Below are 19,428 nucleotides of genomic sequence, written 5' to 3' on the forward strand. Positions count from 1 at the left end.
TCAGAATTGAATCTTCCCAGCTGATTTTGTTTTTTACAACTTGCAGCCTAAATTAGGTGTTTACTTTTGACATATTACCTTTTGGTGGCTTGACAGGCTCCTACTTTTCCTCATGGAAAATTAGTCAAGCAAATCAACCAGTACACAGTATGATGTCTTCCTTTCAATCAGGATGAAATCACTGTTCCATGTGACAGCTGACTTGTGTCAGGAGAAAGGCCTGCAGCACAAGGATGAACAATCTGGATTTATCCCCTAAGTAGCAGTTAGAGCACAGTGTTCTGTGGATTTTAGAAACTCTTATGTATAATGCAAGTATTCTCAGAGTGGGGACAAGGAGCCAATCTGTACACGTTGCAAAGTGCTTTAGGTGTGACCTCATGAGCTGTCTGCTAGTGAAGGTCCTTGCTTCACAGTGCCTGTGTTTACTCACTAGTCCTAGCAAAATCATAGGGTTTCAGCAGATCAAATAAATAGTGGAAAGGTTGTTAATAGAGATCAGTTTTCTAGTTCATTCCTATGCAGTAGCAATGTGAATTAATTGCTTTGCAGGTAAATTTAGAGAGGTGGCCACTTAGGTTGCTATTACTGCCAGAAGACAAACCTTTGATACGAGAGATTGCAGATTGCACATGCATGCAGTATAGGGAAGGTAATGACAAAACTTCTCTTGTAATCAATTTCATTATGGTTTTTGACAGCTTTTAGACTGTGGGGTAGGTTTCATAGTATTTTTGGTTTGAGACAAGAGCATATTTAGGTTTCAAATAGCATCAACTAACATTTTGGATGGAGTTGATCCACTACCATGTCTGACTGTGACTCAAAAATCAAGAAGTAGGGCAGCTGAATGGAGAGGAGGGATTGAAAATCAAGAGTGGAACAGGTTAGTGAAATAAAAAGTTTTTTAATGAGGTAAACTTCATCCAGCTTCCTACCTTCTGAGTAGTTTCAACATTTAAATCAGTTTGTTTACAGACTTCAGGAGTTAAAATTTTAATGGGCGTGCCTTTATGCACAAGAAGATAGTGTGTTGATTTAGTTTCAAAATTGCTGATTTCTGCATGTTGCAGATAAAACTAGCTTTATTGCCCAGACTGGAGAGCTGACTGGACATAATTCAGGCTGCAAACCAGAAGCCTTGCACTCTGCACAGACAGAATTAGGCCTTATTTCTGTCAGCCCAGTGCCATAATAATGCACTTACAGACACCCATTTCAGAGCTAGCTCATTCCTAGGCTGGCTCTGCTTGGCCAACAAAATATTCCTGGATGCTAATAATGTGGTAGGACTGTCACAACTCATAGGGCATTAACTGCCTGCAATTAAATTCTGGAATCAAAGCCCATGAAATTTCCAAGTTATTTACTCCTTTCTGAGGTTTAATGCCACTAGTGTTTTACAGTGTTCTGGCTCACCTCTTTCCTCCACTGGGAAATTAAAAATGTACGGAAATTAAAAATCAGAGTGTAGAAATAAACACAATATCTGTTTATCTTCAGCCAAACAACCACGTCTATCAATTGTAAATGATTACTGGCATCTTGCTGTTGTTGTCATTGTAGTGGCTTGTCAGTGATGCTCAAAATTAGTTTTCCTTTATTTTAGTACAAACTCCATAAATCTCAGTATATTTCACTATTATAATTCATTTGCATCTTTTAAAGTTTTCCTCTTAAACTAGCTGGCTTAACTTCCTGTGTACAGCCATGTTATGTTTAGTCAAAGGTCTTATTTCAGGTTTTATTTGTTTAACCTGTCTCACAGCTGTACTGTAAATAAAACCAACTGTCAAGCTCTCATGCTAGCTTTTTATTTTATTTTTCAATACATTTCTTGTTTAGTTTCACATGTATATATGAAGTATATATTGTTATTCAAAGCACTTTTGTGCTCTTGCAAATATTAATAAACAATATAATACTGGTTATTTTTACAATGAGAAGATAGCGATTAAACTTTAATTAGTTGAACAAAGCACATTATTGTTTAATACTGAAGCTTTTGCTCTGTGCTTTGACATAGAGTGTATTTAGTCAGGTATGGCAGTGTATTGAAGTGTGGAAACCTTCAAGTGATACACAGCTAAGATGTGTTGGATTAACGTGTCTAAAATGCAAAACCCATCTTCATTGAGTTAATACATAAGTACAACAGATCTTGGTAGTTTTTAAATTAATTTTTATAATCAAAATGGAAATACGCTATTTTTTTTTAATGTGTGTCCATGACAGTTGCTGTTTGTGAATGTGCTGTAGGGACTTAGGCAGACCCTGTAATCACATTTATCTGCTCTCTACTAGGCAGAAGCTGAAGAAGATTGTCACGCTGATCTGGTGAGAACCGATGACAGTGAAAGATCTGGTGAAGCAAATCTTCAGGTATGTCTCTCATGCTAGTGGGTTTTTACAAACATAGTACTGCTGTGATTTAAACTGCATCACTTGTCCTCATTTAGTTACCACACATTTGTTGATCTGACAAATGCTTAATCTGTCTGCCCCTCCAAAAGTGAGATAAATTTTGCAATGTGTTCTAAGTGTCAAATTGAGTCTTTGGCTATGTGTGTAGATGAAAAGAAAGCTTGTGACAGTTCAGGAATTTCTTTGAAGAACTGTAGGAATTGAACAGCAGTTTCTGTGATCAAATTCCAGTTTAAGTTGTCACTCTTGACTGGACTAGAAATCTGATAAAAGCAGTGTAATAGAAAAGTGTGTTCTCGTAGATTTCTGTGTAGTTGCTCCCCAGAAGTTGTGATGATTGCAAGAGACATGTAAAGTGTAACTTCAAAGATGCCAGAAAAAAGGTGTGGCAGGAATTGTAACTTGTAGTATTTCAAAGAGCATAGTCCATACTTTTTAAAAGAGAAAGGAGTAAGGTCTTATTTGTATATTATATAAATGGCCATCTTTGAATGGTAGATAACTTAGAATGCTTGTGTACAAAAACCTGAATTTTCTAAATTTTAATTTTAAGAGCTAATTGATTTCTTGCTTATGATAAATTCTGTATAAACAAGAACAAACATGAACATGTCTGAAAAGATCACTTTTCTATGGAATCTTAGGTCATAACCACTGAAGCCATGTAAGACTTGGAAATGTAAAGCATAGTCTTGAAATTCTTTTTGTGTTTGTACTTTATAATTTCTCCTCAGAAGATAAACTGTCTGAATATATGACACTAAGTAGAATTAATCATGTTTTTTAGGCAGAGCTCCAGATGTTCAGAGCTCAGTGGATGTTTGAGCTTGCCCCAGGTGTGAGTTCTAGTGGGTTGGAACCTCTGCCATGCAAAGCATCATCAAGAGAACCTGGACTAAAGTCTGTTGATGCCAGGGGAAAACAGGAGATAGCAAAAGAGGAAAAGGTACGGAAAAAGATGCATAATTTTGAGGTTTTATTTGTCTGTATTACTGTTCACTATAACTTTTCTAAAAGCTAATGCTGAATTAAATCTGGAGGTTATCTTGTGTTCTCCATAGTAATGTCTGTGTAATCCTACACTGATTTTTCTAGTCTTCATGCTTGCCTTGGTGTCTCCTTCACAATCTGCTTTCTGAAAGACTGTAGGTAAGGGGTGAGTAGCAGGAATACAGATAGTTTGTTGACTGGGAATTTCAGTTATGTCTTGTAGCACATGAGTATGTCTTCTCTATTCATGGTATTATTTTGTTATCTCTGTCATAGGTACAGTAGGTAAAATAAAAAATAATTCTAAGTTAAGTGACATTGCACTTGTATTTATAAGGAATTAAAAATGGTAATTCATTGTGCGTGCAGGCAAAAGAACTTTTCCTGAAGGCAGTGGAAGAAGAACGAAATGGGGCCCTTTATGAAGGTAATATGGAAGTCTACAATGAACACCCTTATTGTAGAGAAATCTAACACCCTGTGATTTATGGGCAAATCTGCATGGTGCCAGTGAACTTAAACTACTGACTAACAGTGATTTGCAAGCTCCAAAGCTCCATCATTCAGATAAGCAAGCAAACATGCTTACCATCATATCACAGTTCTAAGGTTGAGGTAAAGCAAAAATTACACCAAAGAAAGAATTTATAGCTTTCAGGCAAAATAACAGTATCTTAGAGCACCTCTTTATGTGACTTCTGTAACATGAAATTAGCATAGTAATTAATCAAGACAATAAACTACATGTCCTGTGCTCACAGTTCTCATCATTCCACTGTGAACAAAACTACTTAATCTGTGGAATGCTTTAATACTTTATTGTTTGGTTGTGGGAATTTTTTTATGCTTTTTTTTTTTTTTTTAGAGGGCTGTTTGGTTTGGGGGTTTTGTTTGTTTTTTTGATTAACACAGCATACTAAAATAGCTTTTTCAAGAATTCCTGCAGTGAACATTCAAATCTGGTAGTCTTTGAGGTTTATCATAAATATTTAAGGTGCTTAGTTTGCTTACCTCTACTCTTGCTATCAGTACTAGTAAAAATGGAAATTAAAAATTTTCTTTCCATATTTAGTTTTCAGAATCTAAAGAGTAAGAAGTCTTCCTAACTTCCTACTACTGTGGGTCAGTAGTGGAGATACCAATTTTCTGTTTCTTTCATACAAGAAAGAAAGCAAAGCAGAGTGTATGTGCCATCCTGCTCATCCACCAGGTTTGGCAACTGTGTGTAAAGTGCAGGTGCAATGTAAGTTTGAGATACAGAAATCTGAGAGAACTCTGGAAGCTCCTGAAGTCAGCCACCTGTTGAATATAAAATTTCCACTTCACCATGGGAATTTTCTTTCATTTTCAAGTGATTTCTGGTTGTTGTTTCATATCTCATATTAACTGAGAGAAATGTGAGTCCTCTGTAGTTCATAAAATCAGCTGTCTCAGTTTCTAATTTCTGTGTTTTTACAGGGAAAAATTAATTTAGGCTAAGATATATGGTGGTTGTTTGGTAAAAGATTAAATGCACAGTAAAAAATATGTCAGAAGTAAAAATCTGGTGCGTATTTAGGATATCATGTAGTAGATTGTGAATATTCTTTCTGAATAATTTTTTTTTTTAAAGTGAGGAAAGCAGTCTATTTGAACATTGTGTATATACAATGAAAGTTATGGCTTCATCTGCTTCAGTGCACTCCTTGTGCACTGAACATAGCAGCAAAGAAATAGTAATATCTAACAGTTCATTCACAAAAGTGTTTCAGACAGCTGGATTGCATGAATAGGAATTCAATTGAATTTGATTTGAGACTTAGAGAAGCTAAACTGAATTATTGCTACACATAGATCTATGTGAGACCTCAGAGGCATGGTGCTATGCCATGGTGCCATGATGCTACTGGGCACATGTTGAAACATCTCTTTCAGACCAGGCTTTTATTTGCTTACCTGGCCCAGGTCACCAGAATCCAAGTCTGCTTCTGAAAGCTGCTGATACCTGATGTTTGTGAGACAGATGTGCAAGATTAAATGCTAAAGTTGAGACTGTTCTCTATTTAGTTGACTGCTGGTATTTCTCATCTTCAACAGCCAAAGGATATTATTTGTTAGTCACTGACCCTGACATGAACTCAAGGAAACAGGAACATTTACTAGCCCCAAGCTTGAGTTTCTGAGACTTGTCAGACAAATTCTAAGCTCCACACTCACTGATGTTTTATTTGAGTTTTGGTTTTAAGAGTCTAAGCTGAAGAAGAATTGCCCTCTGATCTTGGTATCTTGATGTAGGAGTACAAAGAAACATATGCATGCTTACAGGATTTTACTGCTGGTATTAACATAGATTGAATGTGAATACATCAAATTTATTTAATTTGCAAAGCATTTACAGAGCTGACTCAAAAGCAAGACATCCAAACAAGTTTGCTGCCACAGTGATGTTCCTGAACCTCTTTCTCTACTCAATGTTTATAGGATCTTTGTAGTGCTAAAGGCATAAGTATTTATATGTGTGTGTGAGAACAGTGCAAAACCCAAGCTGTCAGGTTTTCCTTCATGTCCCATAGTTTTGTGACAAGGCTGCTTTCCTCACCCTCAGTGTGTTGAGTGGCTTGCTTCTGTGCCTTCTTTAGTTTCCAGGGCTTTCCATAGAGAAATGGATATATTTTGCATCTATTGTTGAAATTTTAAAATTGCAGCAATATTTTATTCATCATTCTCACCTTTGTAGTGTTGTATATTTCTGAATGCCTGTCTGTGCTATTGCAGGTACCTGCATCATTTTTCTCTCTCATTTAACTTATGTCTAGTTCTGGATCTGCTGTCTAAAATCTTTACAGTTTGTTGGGAAATCTTTGCAAGTGTTGGGGACCAAACAACATCAGGAGTTCATAATGTTTTACTGTAAGATTTTCTACTCCATAGTTGATTTTGTGGTAATTAAGGTAAATCTATAAAAGCTGAAACACATCTGAGATAACTCGTTATTCTAAAAAAGCACATGAGGGTTTTAGTTTTGAAAACAGATACTTACTGTTCTTCTCTTCTGTATTGAATTTAAACCTAATAGTTTGACTAAATAAGCTTTCCTAGGCAAAGGCATTTTCCATCTTTTTGTGTTTTAGCTGAAACTGTTTCTCTGAAACCAATCTTTGCTTTGACAAGCTAATATGGGCATCAGATATGTTTGAACATCAAACCTTTATTTTCAGCCATCAAGTTTTATCGTCTAGCCATGCAGCTTGTACCTGATATAGAGTTTAAGATCACCTATACACGGTCCCCAGATGGTGATGGAGTTGGAAAGAGGTGGTAAGTATGAAATTTTACTAATTAAGTGCATAGGAGTACTGAAACATGACATTTTCTTTTTGAAAGGTTTCAATACTCTGCTGTAATATGAAGTTTTAAGTCTCCTAGTATCTGGAAAATTTACCTACTGTCAGTTAAGTAGACTATATTTTTCAAGGGCAGTAACAGGCTTGTTTGGGGCTAGCTGATTTCAGGGGGAAGGATTACAAATCTGTCATTATGCTCTCACTTAATAAAAAAAAGCATCAGTCACTATTTTGATTTTTGATTTTCAGTTTTAGGATCATATACAAAGTTGTAGATGGCAAAATGATTAATTAGTTAAAACTTCATGCTAATAAAGTGAGCATCTTAATTAAGCAAAGGAATAATGTATTCTCTTGCTAACAGAGCCACATGAGAGCGTTTTCAGTAGAGCAGTACATTTAGAAGCTCAAAGATTGCAATTTGGTTAGTCTGGTCTTTCATCATCACACAGATCAGAATACCCCTAGCCTCAGTTCGGTGGATGTGTAATGTCTTATGGCTGGCATAACTTGAGCCCAAGACTTTTGTTTAAGGAGGGTCAAAACTTCTGTTCCAGCCCCTGCAGTCTAACGTAGGCAAGCTTATGGAGCAGTTTCCCAAATTCTTGCTCACTCATATCAGCCAGTGGTGCTGCTGATAGCTGCATGAAAAAAACAAGAGTTTTAACATGGAGAATGAAAAAGGAAAGCACAACCATGTCGCTGTTGTATTACTAGCTCAGTCTTGTTGCCCCAGGACAGTACAGCTCCAATGCAGCTGTTGACTTAATACAAAAGAGTGCAAGATGAGCTAAGTGCTTTATTTACATCCATTAGTTTCATTTCTGAATTTGTTGCTGGCATGAAATCTTTGCTCTGCATTTGTGCACTAGGAAAACTACTGGATCATGTACTATAATAATGTGAAAACCTTGGGTTTTGCAGGATTATTTTCTTACTTAAGCATCATTTTCTCTACTCCATTAAGACTCTGACCTGAAGTTGGGCAGGTGTCCTTCTGGAGGGTAGGAAGGCTCTGCAGAGAGATCTGAACATGTTGAATCAAGGCCAATTGTGTTAATTTCAACAAGGCCAAGCACTGGGTCCTGTGCTTTGGCCACCACAAGCCCATGCAGAACTACAGGCTGGGGACACAGTGGCTGGAAAGCTGCCTGGTGGAAAAGGACCCTGAGGTCCTGGTTGATAGTTAGCTGAACATGAGCCAGAGTGTGTCCAGGAAGGGCAGTGGCACCTGGCCTGTGTCAGCAATGGTGTGGCCAGCAGGAGCAGGGCAGGGATTGTCCCCTGTGCTCAGCACTGCTGAGGCCACACCTCGAGTGCTGTGTCCAGCTCTGGCCCCTCACTGTGAGAAAGACACTGAGGGGCTGCAGAGAGCCCAGGGAAGGGCAGGGGAGCTGGGGAAGGGTCTGGAGCACCAGTGCTGTGAGGAGCAGCTGAGGGAGCTGGGGGTGCTTAGCCTGGAGAAAAGGAGGCTCAGGGAAGATCTTCCTGTTTTCTACAATCACCTGAAAGGAGGATGTATTGAGGTAGGTGTTGGTCTCTTCTCCCAAATAACAAATGACAGGACAAGAAGAAATGGCCTCAGAGTGTGCTTTAGAGTGAATATTAGGAAAAAATCTTCACAGAAGGGGTTGTCAAGCCCTTGAACTGGGTGCCCAGAGAAGAGATTGAGTCACTGTGCCTGGAGATATTTAAAAGATGTGTACATGTGACAGTTAGGGACATGGTTTAGTGCTGGGTTAATGGTTGGGCTTGATGATCTTAGAGGTCTTTTCCAACCTAAATGATTCTACAGTTCTATGGATTTTTATGTGTGTTTTTAAATGTTGCTGTATTGTTCCCAGCACTTTGTGTCAGTGACAGAAAAACAACCAGTAGTCTCAATTGTTACTCTACTGTTGAAAAGTAGTGTTGATAGAGATGTGTTATTTTGGAGAGATTTTAGTTGTGGTGTTTGTGCTTTCTGAATTACTGTTGTAGGTGTTTCATACAGTCTTGATAAGAAAAAACAAATTACACAATTAGATTTGAAAAAAACAGTTTACAATTTGGCCGATAGGTACTGAAACTGACCATCATACTCACCAAAATAAAGGAAGGTATGTTCAGTGCAACATCTTACTGTAATCTTAGTTAGGACAGGGCCAAACATAATTTTTATACTTCAAAATCCATTGGTAGGTCTACTAGTTGCTTGCTTATATTCTCAGCTCATTCTATTAGCTTGTTTAGAGTAGAACTGAACAGTATTAAAAAGTGACTAGAATGTTTCTTAATTAGCTCATATACCAAGTCAGGGGAAAGAAAGTGTTTTGTGATGTGCTCCAGGAGTTTTGTGTTGTTTATGGTCATTTGGGGCAAGCAAGCAGGAAACTATTAGAAGATCATACTATGACAAAAGACTTAAATTTAGATAACTTTATTTTTTTAATATGGTAATGTTATTTTACCACTTAATAATCCTTCAAATTTTCCGATAAGTAGCAAGCTTATTGTTTCTGTTCTGCTATCTTGTTCTGGCTCCTGAAATGTATTATTTCTGCCTATTTACAGAATTGCTACCAACTTTTCCTTCATTACTGTTGAATAAACCCACCAAGGATCACTCTTTAGTGAATTACACAGGCATGAAAAGTAATCCTGAATTGTTTCCAATCTCTTACATCATGAGAGAGATTGCAAAATACAACTTTTCATTAGCAACATTTTATTTCTAAGATATGGCATACCTTAGACAAAGTTAAAGATGGGGTTTGTTGTTTTGTGAGGTCAATAAATTTTTCAGTGACTTCAATAAAAAACTATCAAATAAAAAAAAACTGGGATGGGAATTTAGTGAAAAAAACTTTGCATTCCAGCAGTATCTTAATGACCTTGATCATATTTCAGTAGTTGTTTTATTGTATGATGAAATGAGATTGCTTTAAAAATGTACAGGAAACAGCTCCATTGAATGAGAGGAAGGCAGTGGATTGATGCCAAAGTGAGGACATCTGTTGGAATGTTTTGTTCAATATTAAAGTGTTGGCATTGTCCCTTTTCTAGTGTTGAGGATAGCAAAGAGGATGACAAAATGGCAGATCTCCTGACAGATTTCCAGCAGCAGTTAACTCTTCAGGAATCTTCAGTCAAACTTTGTCAGCCTGAAGTTTATGTCAGCCAGACCCACATCTCAGGTAAGAATTAAGATACACTGTAAGATTTGAGAGGCAGAATTTATATAGATGCTTCACTTTATTAAAACATTTGTCTCCTTCATTGAAAAGCCAGCTTTGAAGAAGTGCATGCATTATCTCTTTATTTACTTCTGTAGTTACATACAAAGGAGAAAAAAATTATCAACTAAGTAAACAAATCCTGTTCTCATGCAAGATCTTGTCTTTATCACATAAACTTTTTCCATGTAGTATTTCTGAGTAGAATTTTCAGGATCAGAGGCATACTTAAAAGTAGCAACTTCTAGGAATGGACTTGCTGAAGTAAGTGTATTCCATTTTTCCTTCCTGTTCTTCTGAAATACAATTATTATTATGGTTTTTAAGTGTGAGTAAGAGACAATTGTTTTGTAGACTATGCATCTTTACATTTCTTTTATTTTATCTGATTCTGTGTGAGATTTTTGCAACATGTGTGCTTTCAAGGTCAGAAAGACTATATAACAAAGCTAGAAAGTCTTTTGAAGGTTAATGACTTCCAGTGCTTCAGTTCTAGGACAGTTATCCTGAGATTTCCTAATGAGATCTAAATTGTGCAGAGTGTATATGAGCTATGATTTCTCTTAAAAACAGATGCCTTTGTTCTGCATCCTAAATTACCAGTTGCACTTTGAAATCTTGGCCTGATTTCCTTTGTTATGGTCAAGAAAAGAAAATAAAATAAGCAAAGCAAACCAAAACATAAAGAAAACAGGGATTTAAAAAATGCTTTATTTTAATAACTGGTGCATTGTACTCTTGAGAAAAATGTATTTTCTTTTTTTGGCCAGTAAAGACAAGATGTTGCAGAGATTAGTCTAGAATGATCTCAGGAGATGTGTCCATTCAGCAGCAATATTGGTCTCTTTCTAGATTTATATTCTGCTTTCCAGCCAGTGTTACAATATATTTTTTACTGACTTTCTCATAGCAGAATGAAAAGTTGTAAAAAGTCATATCTCCTTCAGAAGTTAATAGGCTGAAAAAGGTCCTTTATGGACATCACATCTAATCTATAGTGACCTTTTAAGTTAATTTTTTTTTTGTTCTCTGGCATTGGGCTACAATGTGAAAAGCAGGATTTTTTTTTAATAGAAAGTGAAAAGCCAAACCTGAAATTATAAATAACCTGTTGATTTGCTGGTTGCATCTGACAGGGATTTCTTTTCTTTTTAGCGTTGCCTATGGAAGTACTGATGTACATTTTCCGATGGGTGGTTTCAAGTGACTTGGATCTAAGATCATTGGAGCAATTATCTCTTGTTTGTCGAGGATTTTACATTTGTGCCAGGTATTGTAGATAATTTACCTAGAGGGAAACTTCTCTTTGCACTAATTATGTCCTGCTTTTCCTTCCCATGGACATTTTCATGTTAAGCTCCTCAAAGTGCTAATCAGTATTTGAATACACTACTAAATAGTAGGTGAGCTAGATTACTTTACCATAATAAAAATCTAGCATTATTACTTGCTCTACCTTGTTTGCAAATTAAGTCTCCAAATTATGGTCTGTTATGTTGTCATCCTCATACAGCCACACAGAGAAGTGCCAGGATGCTGCAGTGTTGTGGTTCTGTACTTGGATGAAAATGACACTCTGTTCTTCAGTTTCACTGGGAAGAGGAAAAGGCTTTCAAATACTCCAGAATTAAGTAAATTAGTCAAGAGTTTTAAATTATGAGTTATTTTTGTTCAAGAAAGACTTTTTTAGTTGCAGCCAAACTAAGTAAGAGAATGTTACTTTGATATGTGAAAGCTAAACAATGTTTGTAGGGAAGTTATGGGGTTTGCTTTTTCTCATTTTCACTAGAGATCCTGAAATCTGGCATCAAGTCTGTTTGAAAATCTGGGGCAGGAGCTGCAATAAGCTTGTTCCGTATGCTTCTTGGAGGGACATGTTTTTGGAAAGGCCTCGCGTTCGATTTGATGGTAAGCTGTGATTTTGGAAATAGTTGTGAGATAAACAGTCAGGTGGGTTTGATGTTCATGACCTTGTTGTTAGACCTGATCTGAATTTGTTTGTGCATTTCAATCTGTAAAATATCTGCAAAGAGAAGGGGAAGGTGCAAGGGATGAAAATAAAAACTTGCATGTATTTAAGTAACACAACCGTACTCAAAAGTTTTAGATTATTGGCTTTTCATCATAAGTATTTTATGTTTTTAGTTTTTTTTTCACATATCTTTCTTTTTGGTAGGTGTGTATGTCAGCAAGACAAAATACATACGCCAAGGAGAACAGTCTCTTGATGGTTTCTATAGAGCATGGCACCAAGTGGAATATTACAGGTAGAGCTGTAGTACAATGAGTGAGTGAAATGTTTCTCTTAAGTTCTTTAAATCCACCCCTGGCTACCACAAACAATAATAAGTTTGTAAAACTGAATGGGACTGCTACGGTGTGTAAAGCAATGTGTATTTTTTGAGAATAGGTTTTAGAAACAGGATTTATTATGATAATTAGAAATGAGCTTAGAAACATGTTTCATCCTCACTTAAATCATGTCATGTGGCAAAGGCGTGAATACTTACAACAATTAGTACTTATCTACTGATTTCTTTCCCTAAACAACTTTTGCTTTATATGTCTGATAGAGCACATGACACAATTCAGCAAAGAGAATACATGATTATACAAGATCAGTCATTTAGGGTATGTGTAATCATTTGTAAAAATCAAGAGGCTGGGCTTTCTCATCTAGCTGTAAATGCTTTGCCATTTGTTTCCTCAGCCTTTTTTTTGTCGTTCATCTTGTTTCTCCCAGATTTATTGTTTCATTCTGCTGTCCCTTCTGAGGCTGCAAGCTATTCATAGAAGCCTTTGAACCTGATGGCTATTGCTATAGTCTCAAACATTAGCACAGTACTTGAGTACTGTAAAAATCAGTCAGATTCCAGAACCTGAAAATGTCCATGTGACATCTTTAATTCTGTACTGATATTGTAATTGAGATTTTGTTGCATTGATCTCAGTAGATAGGAATGGAGAAACTTAAGGTCAGTTTTGATCCCCGGGTAGCCACCTTGCTTTGACAGAGGTGACAAAACTCTTCATAACTTCCTCTTTCAATATTTATAACTCTCTTTTGATTTCTGATCTCTTTTTTTCTGTTATGTGTGTTTTCAAATGCTACTACCAGTTAAGTTCCGAACCCTTCTGGGTAACTTCCTGTGATTTCAAAAGCAAAGAAACAGGAAAAGTATACATTTTCTAGGTTTGCATTGTATAATTATGTTTTTGCAGGTATTTGAGATTCTTTCCAGATGGTCAAGTTATGATGCTAACAACTCCTGAAGATCCTCAATCTATAGTTCCTCGCTTACGGACTAAAAACACAAGGTTATTGAAATAAAGTATTTGGATCTACAGTTTTTATTTTGCTTTTACCTAGCAATTTCTATTTACTTTTGTCTCAGATTCTATAACCTGGCTTAGCAAAACAATGATATTTATATTGTGTTGTAGATATTTATAATTCTCTCCTAAGAACTACAAAAAAAATTGATCTTTATGTAAAGATATCTTTCATTTTAGGGTCCTGATATTTTAATTAGATTTTCTTTGTTGCTTATGTGATTAAAAAATTTTAAGTCAAGTAAATGGAACAGTCCTTTTGAAGATACTATTTTTACTGACTGCCTTCTCACACTTCCATAAGTGAAGGAAAGTGAAGATTTCAGTGAGATATGTTTGATGTTTGGACATAAAAGCATAGAAAATTGTTTGCAACTTCTAAACAGGTTTGAGCTGTTCACCAGAAATCTGTAAACATTTATCAGTAGGCTAGATAGAACCAACTAACTAACCTTTACTGTCCTGTTTGGGAAAATTAGAAGCACTTTACAAAATGTTTTCCCCATTTAATATCATCAATGAGCCTTTATTGAATGGAAATAAGAAATAGTTTATATCATTATGCTGTGTAGTCAGTCTTTGTTTCATTACTGATATTTGTATTATAAGAACATCACACTTTTGAGACACAGAATAATTTTATGTCTTTGACATTATCCTCCTTTTTACCTTCCCAGAACGGATGCAATCTTGCTTGGCCATTATCGCTTATCCCAGGAAACAGACAATCAAACCAAAGTATTTGCTGTAATAATGAAGAAAAAGGAAGAGGTAGGTAGAAAAATAGAATAGAGGAGAAATAGATCAACAAGATTTTACTCAGACAATGTTTTAAGAGACCCAAAGATTTGCTTACACGAAAAGATTAATAAATTAATGTAATTTTTAAACAGTTTAAAAATAAAGTATAAATAAATAACCATGGTGATGTCTCTTACATTTGTCCCCAAATCTGTGATCATTTATTAAGACAAATAAATATCTGGTTCAAATTTAAACAGTTGTTCTCCCCCTTAGGGGAGAATTAGGCTTAATTTCCATTTATGGTGCTATTAGGTGTCAACATTATTAACAAGAAAGAAGAATGAACAGGTCATTTTCTGAGAATAGATTTGACTGTGTACAGTTATGTTCCACATTGTTTAGTAAAACTAGATAAGCAGTATTTATTAATTAACTCTGAACAATTTGATCAACTTATTTACAAATTCTTCTGATTACCAAAGTGCTAGTCAGGAGAAACTTGTGAAGAGTAAGAAGTGTTAGAGTGAGTATGCACAGTGGGGTGGTGTTCTGCATGCTTCTTTTGCTTTCTGTGAAAACTTCTTCCATCATTAACATACATACTTATATATTTTGAAGGAACAGTAGTACTTGTTTTCAAGTATGAGTTTTACCTATCTGTCTCCCAGTTACTTGGGGTAAATAGTTGCACAATGTGTTCTTTGTAAGTCATGAAACTTCTTATTTCTCTGTACAGAAACCAGTTGATTACCACAAATACAGGTATTTCCGCCGAGTTCCTGCTCAAGAAACAGATCACAGTTTCCATGTAGGACTGCAGTTATGCTCCAGTGGGCGCCAGAGGTTCAACAAACTTGTGTGGATACATCATTCTTGTCACATCACTTGCAGGTGAGTAAATGGAGAACAAAAGCAAAGAAGAATACTTAACTGTGGAATTAAAGATGACATTAATTTGACCAGTACTAAGTACAGAAAATGTAAAGAGTCTGAGACATAGGTGACTTTAACAAAATGTCATGAAAACAATAACTGGTCCTGATTTGAAATACCATAATGAACTTCTATGTAAAGAAATCCCAAGATTTTAGTAACCTGTTTTATGATAATAGGAAGTTTCCTAAGTAGTATAACTCTACTATTTTAGGTTTTTAAAGGATTTATGCTGAGTATTTGATTTCAGAACTGAATCAGGGTTGAATGACTTAATGTGGTGCTAGTGAGGGGGTGTGGAAAGTGTGTTTCCTTTAAGATTTATATATTTTCAACTGGATGTGCAGACTAAAGATGTCTGTACTTGTCATGTGAGAACTCTAATGTTACTAACTATACAATTTAGCAGTGCAGAATATGGACATGTGATCAACTGTTCTGATCACTAACCAGGTAGGAGCCATTACCTCTGTTCTTGCTCCTGACACTTCAAATTGCTGGCAAGTTGGCTTTCCAGATGTTTGATGTTGGCAGTTAGGGTGGATTTAGGCCTTGTCTTCCAGTGTTCTTAATATTCAGTGTTTTTATAGGAATATAGCTCAGCTATTGAGCTGTGAGAATATAAAATGCAGGAAATAAACTACTGGGAGTTGGAAGTATAGGTAAATTCTATAAACAGACAAATTGTTTATATGAAAGCTAATGTCATACCTAATTTATATCACAGACATTCTTTTCAGTGTGAAGTTTCTGTACTGCTCAGGCCTTGGAGCTCATAATGAGAGTGGAAAGGCAAAGTGATTTTCTAGGTATGAATGAAGAAGTGGATTCTGTATAGTGATTCAGCTAATACTCAAATGCTTTCAGAACAAAGCATTACAAAAGACACTTTATTCCAGCTGTAGCTTGATGCACACGCTGTACTATGGAACATGATTGCATGAGGGACTCAAACAGCAACTTGTGCTAATTTAACTTTTACAATGTTCTTTGCAGATCGACTGGTGAGACAGCTGTTACTACTTTTGACATTGACAAAATGTACACCCCTTTGTTCTTTGCACGAGTGAAGAGTTTTACTGCATATTCAGAAAAGCCACTCTAAGAAACACCTTCTCTTCTCACAACTTTTGCATGAGTAAAAAGTTGTAGCTAATAAGCACTTAAGTTATAAATGTGTATATATTTGGAGCATTTTAAAATTCTGGGAAATTTTTTGAAGGCAGTATGTTCTATTTGATTGTGAATGACTGGGATTTTGTTTTGAGATCAAGCTTATGAGTGTTAAACACCTTTTATTTGTGATAAGAATTTGATAACAAAGTTATATGTTTTGTTGTGTTGAGTTTTTTTAAAAAATATTTTTAAATCAGTTTGCTTAAAATGTGAATCTTTATCTGCGTAGACACCGATTCATTCAAAAGGAATCAATAGGAAAATCTCACTGTCCATGGGACAGTGTTTGTGGTCTCTGGTGAAGACTTGAAATGTGAAAAGGGAGAAAGTTGTCATCTGTTAAACTGTGTGATTTAAAAGAACTTCAAATAAATGTTTTCTTTAAATTTAACTTACTTTGTTTGCCTTTAAGATCTGGCATTTAGTTGACATCAACCTTAAGGAAAAAGTCAAGTGCAAGCAAGCACAAAATAGAAAATTTAACTGCAGTGGTACATCCCCACCAATGCAGTGGTGTCAGTTGGTCATCAGTGTAATTTGATCTTGTAAAAGTTCAGTGGAGCCTGCCTTTTCCACTGGATGTGCGTGGAGGGGAGAGGGATACAGGCACTGAATTGTTCCCTTGTGCTGTAGGATGAGTTTGCAGGAGTGTCCCAGTGCAGGGGTGAAGTGCTGGTGTGCACTGCTTGTGCACTGGCCTGGTGTGAATACACAGGTAAGTAGGGCTCACTTGGACATGACTGTAATGTGCTACAACCCCTCATCTGCCCTTGCCACCCGTGCTGTAAACCCTTTGAGCATTTGTTTGACTGCAATAAGTTTTGAGGCTGCTGTAGATGTTCAGGTGCTGTGTACTGCTAATCATGAAGTGTTCCTTGAGGTCTGGTGCAGGTACTGTATGCTGCTTCTCCTGCATATATCACTTGGGGGTGTAGTGCAGACATTGTAATGCTGCTTATTATGTGTCTGTCTTGGATCCTGGAAGAACTGAAGCTTTTAGTGTAGTTTGTTTTTTTTTTAATCCATTTTGCATAATTTACCTTTGACCATCTTGTTTCAAAATACTGACCTGGACTTGAGGACTAAAATGTGAAAGCTGTGGAAAGAACTATACTTGTTTTATAATTTATAAACTGTATCTTTGCAAGGAGCTACATGATTAAAAAAATACATCAATAAATCATGATTTTGAACATGCAATCCCTTGCAATTTCTTATTTTCCCAATAAATCCTTATTTTCCTGATTAGTTATGAGTTACCATGCATAAACTACATTCCAGGCAAGATTGACAGGTAGAATTAACCTCTTAATGACTTCTTATTATACTACTTACAGGATATCTGAGAAAAGTAGAGAAGTTTTCAGGTACATGCATTATCAATGAGGATGTGTGTATCTGAAAGTTGATGACATTCCTAGCTACTGTCATAAGGCTCTTCCTATTTGGTCTGTGCCCTTAGACTGCAGTTTCACTATTACTTCATGCAACAGAATGTTTAATAAGGAGTCTATTGTGTTCTCATTGCTCAAAGGAAAAGCAACTGCTTAGAATATCAGCTTCGTGTTTTGAAATACTGCAAAGGTTGTAAAGAGGAGAATCTGTTCATTACCTACACATTTTGTTGAGGGTGAAAGGTAGAGATCTGATTCTGCCTGCTGAGAAGTGTCTTAAGTTTTGCCACAAGAGTCAGATTATGATAGTGATTATTAGTTTAGGTGCAGTCTTGTCCAGTAAGCAAGTTGGATGTAATAGAGGAGCCTTTTTACTCAGAGCTTTATTCATACCAAGACTTACTTGCTTCTTCTGACCTTTTGTTTTTCCTTGCTTTGGCTATATATTATTCTGGGTGTAAGGAAAAGACAGCTCATTACAAATAGAGATGTTGATTCAATAGAACTCTCAAGCAATGATTATTTTGAGATTAAAGGAAATACTCCTTGACCAAAAAAATTATGTGAACCTTCTATATATAAGACTGAGGTATGATGAATATGCTTGCATTAAGTGATTTAAGAGTCAAGCTAGTTTTATGTTTTGAAATGATGAATGAGCAGATACTATTACTGTTTGTTCATGTGCAGCTATTAAAATAGCACCCGTTTCAGCAAAGAATTGGTGACTAGTTGCTTTTCCTTCATTCTGTATAGTGTTTTCCAGTAGTCCAAGGCTCAAATTACTAGAGGCTCTGTGTTTCTATAATTTAGATTCATTGTCCTTGTAATTATCATATAATGACATTAGTTGGTATAACTAGTTTACTTCTGTGAAATTGCCCTTTACTAATTGCATTAGTAACTTGACTAAAAGAATAAGGTGTGCACCTATACAGTTCTTTTTCCCACGAGTTTACTGAAGGAGTTGAGACAATTTCACTTATAAAAACTGAAGGGAGGCTGCAAAAGGTGACAGAAACATCATTCTTGGAGCTGTAGATCTCTTGTATACATTGAATTAAAGACAGCAGAGTGCAGAGTTTCGTATGGAGAAGATGCTCAGATGTTACACTGATTTGTCTCACTGATTGGAGATTAGCATCAGTTAAACCTTTTTTTGTAAAGAGACCTTGTAATTCAGTGCCCTGAGCAAGGGACCAGCCAGTAGAAATTGTCCAGCTGCTCGTTTAGCTCCTGAATCACTTGATAGCCCTGAGCCAAGCTGGTCAGGATATAAAAAACATGTGCTGTTTACATGAGGTTCTTTAATGGAAGAGAACAATAGAATCTGTTCTGTTTGCTTTTTTTCTTCTTTTTTAATTCAAAAGAATTCCCTTGGAATGTGTGTCAGGGTATTTGGAAATTTTAGTTTGCTTTAAAATGGCTGAAGTACTGAGGTGCATCACCATTTTTTCTATGGTCCAATATGAGAGAAACATAAAAGCTGCTGTACATCTGTGAAATTTTGATTTCAGAAATTACTGTTACCTATGCTACTTAGTATTACTAACACCTGCAGAGAATCAAAGATTTCCATTTGATTATTGCTTGGTCTGGATTCCAGGTTTTTCCTTTATGCTAAGACTAGCAGCTTGCTTATTAAAATGACATGCATAATTGTTTGCTTCAAAGGAACAAATAATACCTTTGCCTTGCCTCTGGCCTGTCCAGAGTCTAGTTCCTGAGTCCTTAAAATAACAGTTAAAACCAGAAGTCCTATATAATACTGACTGAAACAAAGGATTGGGAAGAGAAACAAGTCTCTGTTACTGAATGGAACTTCTGAGGATATATAAGTGGCATTCTCTTCTAGCTAGAACTGCTTTCAGCTCTGGTAATGTAGCCCACTTGAAA

General features: G+C 36.2%; 1 protein-coding gene across 2 annotated transcripts in view; it reads left to right on the forward strand.

Annotated features, from left to right (window-relative positions):
- FBXO9 (F-box protein 9) overlaps window positions 1–17,338 on the forward strand; it is a gene marked incomplete at its 5' end in the record, with an annotated part of 18,910 nt that extends 1,572 nt beyond the window's left edge. Inside the window, 12 exons of one of the 2 annotated variants that reach the window (XM_079298360.1) lie at window positions 2,309–2,382; window positions 3,212–3,370; window positions 3,784–3,841; window positions 6,612–6,711; window positions 9,783–9,913; window positions 11,108–11,222; window positions 11,742–11,860; window positions 12,129–12,219; window positions 13,175–13,270; window positions 13,963–14,056; window positions 14,766–14,920; window positions 15,959–17,338. In XM_079298360.1, coding sequence (XP_079154486.1) covers window positions 2,309–2,382; window positions 3,212–3,370; window positions 3,784–3,841; window positions 6,612–6,711; window positions 9,783–9,913; window positions 11,108–11,222; window positions 11,742–11,860; window positions 12,129–12,219; window positions 13,175–13,270; window positions 13,963–14,056; window positions 14,766–14,920; window positions 15,959–16,067 — 1,301 coding nt within the window. In that variant the 3' untranslated portion in view covers window positions 16,068–17,338. Of the gene's footprint in view, window positions 1–2,304; window positions 2,383–3,211; window positions 3,371–3,783; window positions 3,842–6,611; window positions 6,712–9,782; window positions 9,914–11,107; window positions 11,223–11,741; window positions 11,861–12,128; window positions 12,220–13,174; window positions 13,271–13,962; window positions 14,057–14,765; window positions 14,921–15,958 lie in introns of both variants that reach the window. The other variant, XM_079298361.1, reaches the window with a different exon arrangement.
- Between the last annotated feature and the right edge of the window lie 2,090 nt (window positions 17,339–19,428).

The sequence above is a fragment of the Erithacus rubecula genome (assembly GCF_903797595.1).
Source record: "Erithacus rubecula genome assembly, chromosome: 2".
Classification (NCBI taxonomy): Eukaryota; Metazoa; Chordata; class Aves; order Passeriformes; family Muscicapidae; genus Erithacus; species Erithacus rubecula.